Source organism: Salvelinus sp. IW2-2015, unplaced genomic scaffold (assembly GCF_002910315.2).
Source record: "Salvelinus sp. IW2-2015 unplaced genomic scaffold, ASM291031v2 Un_scaffold8308, whole genome shotgun sequence".
Lineage (NCBI taxonomy): Eukaryota > Metazoa > Chordata > Actinopteri > Salmoniformes > Salmonidae > Salvelinus > Salvelinus sp. IW2-2015.
The window spans coordinates 1-10,683 of NW_019949568.1; the positions used below are offsets into that span (position 1 = coordinate 1).

Here is a 10,683-nt window from a genome sequence, read left to right on the forward strand (position 1 = left end):
CTCTCTTCCCCCCCCTCTCTCTCTCGGTCTTTCCCCCCTTTTCTCTCTCTCTCTCTCTCTTCGGTTCCCCGCCCCCCTCTCTCGGTCTCTCCCCATCTCTAGTAAATACAGGGGTGGACTGTGCATGTTAAGGGGAACCCAGAGTGCACCGGTGCTGAAGCACAACCTGGAGCCCACCGAGAACCTGGGAGGCCAGCAGCCGCCGGCGGGGCCGCCAAGGACAAGGTGCCCATAATGCAGCGAGCGGACCACGCTGGACCTGGGCCAGAAACCAGAACATGACCCTCGGACTGTACGCAGGGCAAGGGGCTGGGGCCGACGGCAAGCAGAGGAAGCTATCACCCTCGCCTCTCCATCTCCAACAACAGGTTAGATTTCCCCGCAAACACAAACTCACCTCAATCCATGTCTCCATCACACATCTATTCCCCTCACGCTCTCCCCGTCTCCCATCCATCACGCTCTCCCCGTCCCCCATCCCTCGCCGCTCTCCCCGTCCCCACTATCCCTCGCGCTCTCCCCGTCCCCCTATCCCCTCGCGCATCTCCCCGTGCTCCCAATCCATATCACGCTCTTCCCGCGTTCCCCGATCCCTCGCGCTCTCCCTATCCCCTCGCGCTCTTCCCCGTCCCCCTATCCCTCGCGCTCTCCCCGTCTCCCATTCATACACGGATCTTCCCCGTTCCCCATCCCTCGCGCTCTCCCCGTCCCCCCTATCCCCTCGCGCTCTCCCCGCCCACCACCGACACGCCCCCCCCGTCTCCCATCACCCACGCGCTCCCCCCGTCCTCCACTCTAAAAATGAAGACTTAAAAAATTGGATGGCAGTAAGGAGAAATGTTCAGCATGTTCCTGGTGAACCAGGACTCATTGATTGGCATTTCTCCATCACTCTCCTCTGTTCAGGATTTCCCCATTAAAGACCTTTGTTATCATATTTAGCTTGGTTTTTCCATGTTAGTTAGCGTCCAATGTCCATCGTGTAGCCATTTTTCAATGGTTTCTGTTATATTTGCTGCATTTCTGGTTTTATTTCCTCTATCATCGCATCTGTGGTTTCCCCCTCTCCCTCTCCCTGGCCCAAAAGCCCAATAACCTGCAACCCAGCCATCTCTCTCACCATGCCGTGTCTAGCCCTCTTAGTGGCAGTGAGACATGCTATCACGCTGTGTCCTCCTGCTGCAGGAGCTCCTGAACGCACTACTAGCATCCCTCTACTCAGTGTTACACGCAGAGAGAAACGCTCAGTGAAAACTGAGAGGTACAATCTGAAGCTGTCCAATAAGAAATTCTGTTTTTCCTATCCATTCAAAACATTTTGTACTGCAGTTGTCTAATAAACCCGACCCAGCCATAGGTCTTATCGGCAAGCATGTTGCTTCTGTGGTGGGACTGGGTAGTTCCCACGATGAGTGATTTTTAAGGACTGATCTGAGAGAAGCACACGAAGGCATGGTTTATTGGGTAGACTGGTTAGACTGATGTATGGTCTACAACAGGCCTGGGCAACTCCGTCCTCTGGTGCCTGATTTGGTGTCTTTTCCCCAGCTTTAAACACACCTGACTCCAATAATCACCTAATCATGATCTTCAGTTTAGAATGAATTAGTTTAAATCAGTGTTGTTTGCTAGGGATGGGGTAAAAAGGTGTGACAGCCAATCAGGCCCCCGAGGACTGGAGTTTCCAGGCCTTGGTCTTGAATGGAGGAACGGTGAAGAAGGCTCTTGACGTCCAGAGATGAATGCGAGGCATCTCTATCGGAACAACAACGCACAACCATGAACTGAACGCGTGAATAGGGAAGCTGTCCACCATCTGTCATGTGAAACACAAAACAGCCTTTGTTGACACGGCCACAACTTGACATATGACCGGGTAGTTGTTGGTTTACATGGTAGTTGTGGAGTGGGCTCAAAACAATGTATTCACAAGGCACTACAGAGTGAGCCTGGTCTCTCGCTCTTTCTTTGATAATGGGTCGTTGCGGATTGCGTTTTCAATGTTATTCTTGACTGCCTAGGACGAATACAAGCTCTGAGCAAGTTGTTGGACAGACAAACCCACACGTGTCCCCGTCAGTGCCCCCAACTGTCACTCTCCCCCCCCTACCACCTACCACCTCACTGCTCTAGGCCCTCTAGTCTGTAGCCCAGACTGCCTGTGGTTGGTCAGTGCCATGATAAAGCACCTCTCCCGCCTCTAACAGGAGATCCAACAGATTTAGAGGTGTAGAAAGGACCAGCCTGATAACTCCGTTAGCAGTGAAAGTAGAGATGGAGTCAAGAAGGAGACATTGCAGAGAGAAAGAGGAAGATGGTTAAGTTTGTGAGCCAGGGCTGCCATGCGCGCCCTGCTGTGTGCAGCCCATAACCCCCCTCCCCCGCCCAACCCCCTCCACACCGCCCTCCTACAAGGCCCAAAAGACGTCCATGACATCCCTAGCTAGAACAAGTAATCCTCTGGAGGGATACGCTGTTTGTGTGGTGCGATGGTATTTCCCCAGCAAATCACCCTCGCTCTCACTCTCATCTGCTCCTGACTTCTTGCTGGTCTCTGCCTCATTATCCTGTTTGCTTTACGAGACAGTTGATAGAGCTCTAAGCCGCCGCGGAAGCAGTCCCCCCAGCTCTTCTGTCGCATCACTCCACTTTATCCCATACATGCAGAACGCACCTCAAACCGTAGTCGCGTTTGCACGATTACTATTCATATTTAACCTGAGTATCTCTCATTATATGTTTGTAATAGTCATATTATGATGGAAACCAAATTCTCCCATATTCCATGATATACTAAAAACGTGGTTAATTTTATGGCTAAAAGCATTCACATTGGCAACCATTATCTGGGCCCGTCCGAGGGCCACAGGCCCCTACCCCTCCTCCTCCTCTCTAAATTCAGCTGAGTTTAAGAGCCCTAGCCTCAACACACGTAAGATACTGGAATTCTCCCTGTGTGTCTGAGTATCAGACGCTCTCAACGTACAGAATTGGCCAACTGTTTTGAAATGACCAAATACTAATGACCAATCAAGTCTCACTCACCTGCCCATGAAGCTGACATCACAAAGACTCGCTCTGGTGACCTAGAGTTGGGTACCACCTCTGGACGCCTCTGCCTCTGTATATAAAACGTCATATCACACACTATACACAACATGAGTGACTCTGGAATTAATAATACGCTCACTGCTCGTGTTGGGCATCTGAGCTCCCTTTCTAACAAGAGAGGCCCAAGGTGTAAAGCGCTGACCTCATCGTTCTGGAGCCAATGGTCACTGGCTCTCATACTTCTGCTGAATGATATTTAAGCCCTAGAGCTGGTGAGAGAGATGTAGGGGAGTGGGGGAGAGAGTGGCTGGTGCGAACGGGGGACTTGTCTCAGTTGTTGGCAATTGAGGGCGACTAATATTGAGTTGGTAAGCAGCTGTGGCTACACTCCGCCCAATATGTAGCCTAGCGCCTCCCTCCGAGGGGAAGGGTGCAAGCTGGTACCAAGAGGAGGAGGGAACCCACAGCTCTATCGTAGGTGAAGGATGAGAAGCTTCTGGATTCACACTTGTCAGAGTCCTCTGACGTACACAGTCCAAACTTCCGAACTCTGGTCTGGTGGTATGTATGTGGTCAACCACGCCAATCCACAACAATCCTGCCTGTCTGCAATGGGCTCTTAACACTGAGGGTGATGTCTGTGTGTGTAGCTCTACCTGGTTCATGGGGTATGTCTTCATCCCACACTCATAGTTAAATGGAATCTGTCGGGTTTGTAGTGCCGGGATACAAGGACTTGAGCATGAGAAAACACAGTTTAACTGTTGGTTTGCACTAGGTCCGGTTGTTGGGTGTTGCTAGATGGTATGGTTAGTTTGCTTGTCATCAAGCCTTGGTGAAAGTTGGTGATTCTGGGTTGGGTTGCTATGTCTTCGTTTTCTTTCCATGTGTCGTGGGTTCAGTATGGGTTAATGACACTGTGGTGAGGTGGTGAACATGTGGCTGAGCTCCAGTGGTGGTGGGTTGTGGTTCGAATATCACTGTTCTTCCAATCAATCACCAAATAAAGTTCTTCCTACTGGATATGTGGCTGGTGTAAGCCCAGACAAGGTGAAGAAGCCTGACTGGAATTGTGTCTACAAGGGCATAAGCAGCCATCTTCCCTAATCATGCTCCCTCTTCTCTCTTCCGCCTCCTTCATGAACCTTGTAGTAGGCCCAGGTCACCTCTCCCACACCCACCTGTCTCAGAGGATCCCTGAGGGTCGGCGACACACTGAAGCCCCTAGAGTGGGGAACCGTGGTGGTGTGTGTATGTTCTATGTGTGTTATTAGGGGGGCGGGGCCTCTTGTCTTCTAAACCAGGCTGTCTCTCTGTAACCATTCAGGCCAGCCCAGCGGAGGAGTCCCATCTGCAAGGCGTGGGGGCCTCCAGCTGTCTGGGACTGAGTAAACCGGAGGTAAAACTGACGCACCAACCCCCACCACCCCCAAACATACCCCGCCCTGCCTGCCTTCCCTCCACCTCATAGGGGACCCCACTAACTGACAAACATACTAACCCCCCACCACCTCCATCTTTCTCCACTGACCGGCTCCCTGTGGCAGACCCAGTGTGTCTCTGCTACTGGGGGTGGTAAAACTAGTCTGGGGAGGCAGCCGTGGTGTTATAAACCACACACCCTGAATGGTTTTGGTAAGGGCTAATTGTTACGTTGCACCTCCCAGTTCCAGTTAGTTTGGTCTCTCACATCAACAGGGTTTTTACTTGTTCTATCTCCATTGTTTTTTTTTCCTCCACTGAAAGGGGAAATGGTGGTCTTTTTCTGTGGTTCTGCGCCGCCGCAGTATTTTCTCTGCCAGCTAGCTATTCAGACTGCCTCTTGCCTGTCTGTGTTGCAAATAACCTCCCCTCTAGGCCCAGTGGGGCAGGAGACTAGGCCACGTGGACTAACGCTTACTGCTCTGTCCTCTCCTCTACAGACCCGTGAAGAGAGGAAGGATGGAAGCCATCCTGCAGCCTTTGCCCGCATGGAGAAGAGGAGAAGAGGCGGGAGCAGGCCCTGGAGAAGATTGGCACCATAGTCAGAAGGGGGCATCAAGGAGGAGCCCCCTGCCACCCGCCGAGGCCGACATGCAGTCTCCTAATAATCATGACGGTAAGTGATAGTTGACTCAACATGTTCTTCTATGCCATGACTCTCGTCTGACACAGTTGGTTTCCACCAGGTCGTTAGTATAAAGGGATGTTGTCAATAATCTGAAGGGTTAGCTGAAGGTGACTAATAAACCCATCCAAACTATGCTACTTACTCTATCTCGAACCTAACCTGTCTCTCCCAGCCCTCTGCTAGAGGTGAAGAGAGGAGCCGAGTCTCAACAAGCCCACGCCGGCCAAGCTGCGAGGCAGCAAGCAGAGGAAGAGCTTCTCGCGGAGCCGCACCCACATCGGGCAGCAGAGGCGGGCGAGCGCGCACCATCGCACCTGCTCTGACATACCTCCCGGTTCGCCCGGCGGAAACTCCTGGACCCCCTGGCCAATGATAGCCCAGACGTAGAGGCCTCCAGGGACCCGAACCAGAGGCCTCTCCTCCATGCCCTGACACCAGCCCCCCTTACAGTGGCTCCCCGGCCCTGACAGAAACCGCTCCGGGCAGAAGTACCCCTAAAACTAAAAAGGTACCCTAGCCATGGCTCAGTGCTCACCCCTAAACACGACTAGTCACTATTCTATTTAGACTAATGGAATGTTCTATTCCTTCTAGTGAAATGTCACTCAAATATATTAAATGCAGTGTGCTTCTGACTAAAGCTCTCTCTCTCTTTGTCTCTCTACAGCACTTAGTGAGTGAGTGGTGCGTCGACAAGCAGGAACGATCATTGCGGGACCCAGAGCCGGGCCCGGAGAGGCCCCTGAGAATCAGCAGCGACCCTGAGGTGCTGGCCACCCAGCTCAATGCCCTGCCGGCATGGGCCCCAGCCCCGCACGTCTACAGCACGCTAAAACACTACGTCCGCTTTTCCTCGCCCTTCCTGGCCAACCGCAGCCCCAACCACCCCTGGGGTGCCCACCGGACGTCCGCGTTCCCGCGAGCTGCCCGACACGCCGCCCACCTCAGGCTCCTGCAAGAAGGTATGTTGTTCACCACCTCGCAGGGAATGGAGAGAGTGTTGGCTGTCAGGTATAGCTGCAGGGTAGAAAAACAGACTGCCGGGGTTAACCGGCAGAGGGACAGACTGCCGGGGTTAACGGCAGAGGGACAGACTGCGCGGGGTTAACCGGCAGAGGGACAGACTGCCGGGTTAACCGGCAGAGGGACAGACTGGGGTTAACCGTATTATGTGTCAGTAACAGAGATTTAGGCTTCTAAGATGTAGCTTGCCTTGGAGATCAGTGAACGTGATTTGTGTTTGTGTTGACATGTCTTGTAAGTCCTCTCCCTCCCTGTCTTCTCCCCACAGCGCTGGCTGAAGCAGGCTCTAGAGGAGGAGACCACCACCCCTCCACCCAGCAGCGGCCGGCCCACCCTGGTCATGCCTAGTGAGGGCCCTCTCAGCCCCCCTATCAACGGGGACTCTGACAGCCCCCTCCCCTACAACGGAAGCTGCACCTTACCAGGTGAGGACTCTGGTGAGGACTCAGGAATGTGTTTCTCATCACTTAGAAGGACCATAAGTCTTGTATGCAAGACTTGTCTGTTTCTTTGCATGTGAGTAACCCTTCCTTTCCTTCCTCTCTCTGTGTGTGTGTGTGTGATAGAGTTGCCCACTCCTCTGAAGAAGCGGCGCCTGGGTCTGTGTCCGCTGGACGCCTGCATGTCAGAGAGCTCCACCCCCTACGYCTCTCCCTGCGCCACGCCAACCCGGGCCGACCTATCAGAGACGCCGGGTACACCCCTGCTGCTGGCCACGCCACCCCGCATCACCCGTACGGAGGAGCCGAGCCCCGAGCCTCTACCTAGCACCCCCACACACACACTTAGTGCCCCGCAGGAAGTAAGACACACACTCTCACCTACAAACACACACACACTCATAGAGGGAAGTGAGCGGTGTGTTAATATCTCTGTTCCTGTGTCCACAGAGCGAGTCTTCCCTGGACAGCTCACCAGAGGGCAGTCGCAGACCCAGCCCCCAAGAGGCTGAGCGACCACCTTCGCTGCTCTCCTCCCCCTGTGTAGRGGTCAGGGCTCCCAGTCTGGATGTGTTGCCCCCCCACGAGGCCAAGACCAGCGCCCCCCAGAGCCCCCAGCCCCCCACCGCCGAGTCCCAGGACTGTGTGGGAGAGGAGGGGCCAGAGACAGGGGCCGAGGGCAAAGGCGAGGCCCCCTCCTCCTCCACAGATCCAGCCTCTTCCTCCCTCCTCCCCCCCTGGATGAAGAGTCCAGAGAGAGTGGGTCTGTCAGGGCCAGGGGGTCTGTCCTTCTCCCCCATCAACTCTAACCTGAGGGACCTTACCCCCTCACACACCCTGGAGCCCATCTTGGCCTTCAGGCCTGAGGCGGTGGCTGTGGCTGGGGCTGGTGTTGTGGCAGTGACAGTGACAGTACCAGTACCCTTGGCAGCAGGACCCTTCACAGAGGCTGCAGGGTCTCTCTTCTACCCCTGCCCTGAGGAGGGGGGAACCCTGGCCTTCTCTCGTTCACTAAGTGGAGACAGCACCGGAGAGGGAGGGTCAGGACAGAATCCCCCACAGAAGAAGAAGGTGAGTTGCTATATTCTTTATTCAGCCTGCCCATTCACGCTGTGTTACGGTTCCTGGACTGATAAAGGTATGTCTGTTTTCGTGTGATGTCATGTGTTTTCCCAGGTGTCTTTGCTGGAGTACAGGAAACGTCAGCGTGAGGCGCGGCGCAGCGGCTCCAAAATGGAATGCGGCTCGCCTGTCTCTACAACACCTACCCTGGTGGAGATGTTCCCTCTGCCCATGGAGACCACCCAAGAGCCTCCACCCCTGGCTCCAGCCCTGGCTCCAGCCCAAGCTCCAGTGGCCCCTGCTGCAGTGGCCCCCACCCCGCCCGAGCCAAATACCCCCCAGCCCAGTGAGGACACAGAGCCCCCTGTCGAGGGGGAGAGAGAGGGGGGAGAGGGACAGTGGACCTCGTCCACCTCGGTGGAGCAGGCAAGAGAGCGTGGCTACCACAGAGCCCTGTCGCTTAGTGACCACAGCAAAGACAAAGGTACACACACACACACACACACACACACACCACTTGGACATAACTTCTTTACTGATGATAGTTTAATTGTAATAATGTGTGCTTGTTTCAGATGGAGAGACCGAGGGCAGTGAGGCCCCAGTCAGAGATTGTTCATCTCCTAGCCTGCAGAGGACCCCAACCCACACGGTAAGAAACATTCTGCTTTCTGGCTCCAACAGTAATGTGAAGTACATGCTGCTGCCAAACACAGCCATCACACAGCCTATAGTTTAGGCCAGGGGTCGGCAACAGGCCAAAACCATCAATGTTTTGATTTTAGTTTTTGGTTTGTAAAATTCTGCAAAAAATGTGTTTAATTCAGGAAATCTGTTCTCAAGTATTCCCACAAAGAATAAGAGATGTGATGGTGTCTCAATGTAATCAAGGTATGACATGATTGTTATTTTCAAATACAACTTCTTTTTGTAGTCAGTTTGAAGTGTGCGCCCCAACCATTCGTTCCAACAAAGATCCTCCCACGGCTGAATGTAGTTGCCTACCCCTGATGTAGGCTGTTATTGTTCATGACTTACCCGTTCCCTCGCTCAGTCTCTCTCTCCTCCCTAGCCGTGTTCTCCTGGCCCCAGCAGCCCGTCCCAGCCTGGCAGTCGCCCAGTGAAGGAGGAGGAGAATGACAGCCGGCCTCGGACCCCCTCCCAGGCCACCCCACAGCAGCCCAGCAAGCCTGCCGTACCCAAGACAGCCCCCCTGACCCCCACCAAGCTTTGCACCCTGCTGCCCCCTACCCTGCCCCCTCACTCCTCCACTCCCCCAACCCCAGGCCCAGGCTCCCCTACCGCAGCCAGAGGGCCTTCCTCTTTTTGCTCTCCTCAGTCCCAGCCACAGGCTCAACCAGGCTGCCCCCCTTCTCCCAGTACAGCCCACAGTCCGCTCCGCCTCCCCCTCCTCCACCAGCACCTCCAGCCTCAGGGCCTACTTCCCCAGCCAGTCAGCCCCCGCCGTGGGATCCTTCCCTGGGTTCAAGCCTGCCGTGACGTCCCCATTCCCCCTGGAGGCCAGCCCCTCCTGCAGACTCTTCCTCACCACGCCCTGCACTACCAGAGCTCTACCACTCCCCCTCCTCCCCCTCCCCCACCACAACACCCTGGGCCCGCCGGCCCTGCTGCACGTTAACCTGCAGCCTCCTCCTGTCCAGCAGCACCAGCTCCTCCTGACCACAGCCCCCCAGTCCTCCCTCCCTCCCCCTCCGCCCCCTCCCCCACAGGGCCAGACCCACCAGCTGCAGCAGCCCAGTGCCAGCACCCTCCTGTCACTCCACCAGGGCTGCCTCTTCCTCCACCCCCCCCTTCTGCCTCCTCCACCAGTGTTCCCCATGCAAGTGCAGCCCCTCACCACTTTCAGAACTTGGGGGGCTTTCCAACCCCGCTGATGCACACAGCTAACCCCTCTGTGCCCTCTCCACCTACCCCCGCCCCACCAGCAGACTGGACTGCCCCCCCCTCCTCCCCCTCCCCAGCAGCAGACTCAGCCGGCCCAGGCCGTTGCCCACCGCCACTCAGATGCCCAGCGGAACACGTTGGCACTGACCGCCTCCATGCAGGCCCCCCCTTGGCCCGCCAGTCCCTGTGAACTCACTCTGAGAGAGCTTGACGACAGCGGAAACACAACAAGCACAAAAAAGCTGTAAATATTTTCTATGTACCTGAACACATGGCCAATGGAAAACAGGAGAAGGTGGGATAAAGGGTGCTTTTTAAGACAAACTGAAAACAAGGACTGGAAACAATCTTATAGAGACTTTGTGTTGAAATGAAGATGGAGATTCCCCCGGTGCTCATCCCACTCTCTCCGACGTCCCTCCTTCCGTTTTCTTTTGAATTTCCCTCCTGTGGCGGAGAGAGTGCCTGACCGTCTGTCTGTTTTGGACTTCTATTGTACGGTCCCGCACTTTCTGTATCAATGTACATTCCAGCCGTCCACCCCCCTTCGTCATTTAGTCCGCCTTTCATTCTTCTCTCTTTTGTTCTATTGTCTGCTCTTCTTAACCGTTTATTGTTTTATCTAGTGGCTCATTATAGCAAACAGAAAGCTTTTTGTATAGAAAAAATACAGAGTTATTATTTTTATTTCCTCTGTGTAACCAAATATCTGTGCACCGCTGCAGTGATTCAGAAAATGTCTTCTGGGAGCCGCTTCATGCCCAGAGGCTGCATGTCGGTGCTGTTATGGACTGTATGTGGTGTGTCTGTCTTGTCCTGTGTGTCAGTGGGAGAAAGGGAAGTGATAGAAAGTAAGAGTGATAGCGTGAAACGAGTGCAGTAGTCTTCTGAGGTAGCCAAGTGAGGTCTCACCCGTAGGTAGGACGTTAGCGGTTTATATTTTGAATATCAATTGGTTATTTGTAGAAATTGTAATTTAATGTATAGGTGGTTACTCCAGCTTTCTCGGAAACAGGTTGTATATATTTGCTTCTTTTCTTTCCTATGCTTGTACAATTGGCTCCATCCCATTTTGGAATCTGGTTGTAAATA

The 10,683-nt window shown here is 54.2% G+C and overlaps 1 protein-coding gene and 1 long non-coding RNA gene across 2 annotated transcripts; both read left to right on the forward strand.

Moving 5' to 3' along the window:
* The first annotated feature begins 2,293 nt into the window (after positions 1 to 2,293).
* On the forward strand, positions 2,294 to 5,028 carry LOC112079516 (uncharacterized). Its single transcript, XR_002895963.2, has 3 exons — positions 2,294 to 2,317; positions 4,379 to 4,450; positions 4,974 to 5,028. It is a non-coding gene; the product is annotated as an uncharacterized lncRNA (long non-coding RNA).
* Positions 5,029 to 5,143: 115 nt separating this feature from the next.
* Positions 5,144 to 10,313, forward strand: LOC111955732 (inactive histone-lysine N-methyltransferase 2E). The gene is given in 19 exon segments (XM_070442354.1): positions 5,144 to 5,149; positions 5,538 to 5,669; positions 5,829 to 6,038; positions 6,040 to 6,123; positions 6,453 to 6,621; positions 6,751 to 6,986; positions 7,075 to 7,695; positions 7,801 to 8,170; positions 8,262 to 8,338; positions 8,759 to 8,914; positions 8,917 to 9,015; positions 9,017 to 9,047; positions 9,050 to 9,118; positions 9,121 to 9,192; positions 9,195 to 9,303; positions 9,305 to 9,474; positions 9,477 to 9,607; positions 9,609 to 9,695; positions 9,697 to 10,313. Coding segments are annotated over 19 exon segments (2,871 nt in total). The 3' UTR covers positions 9,739 to 10,313.
* The last annotated feature ends 370 nt before the right edge of the window (positions 10,314 to 10,683 follow it).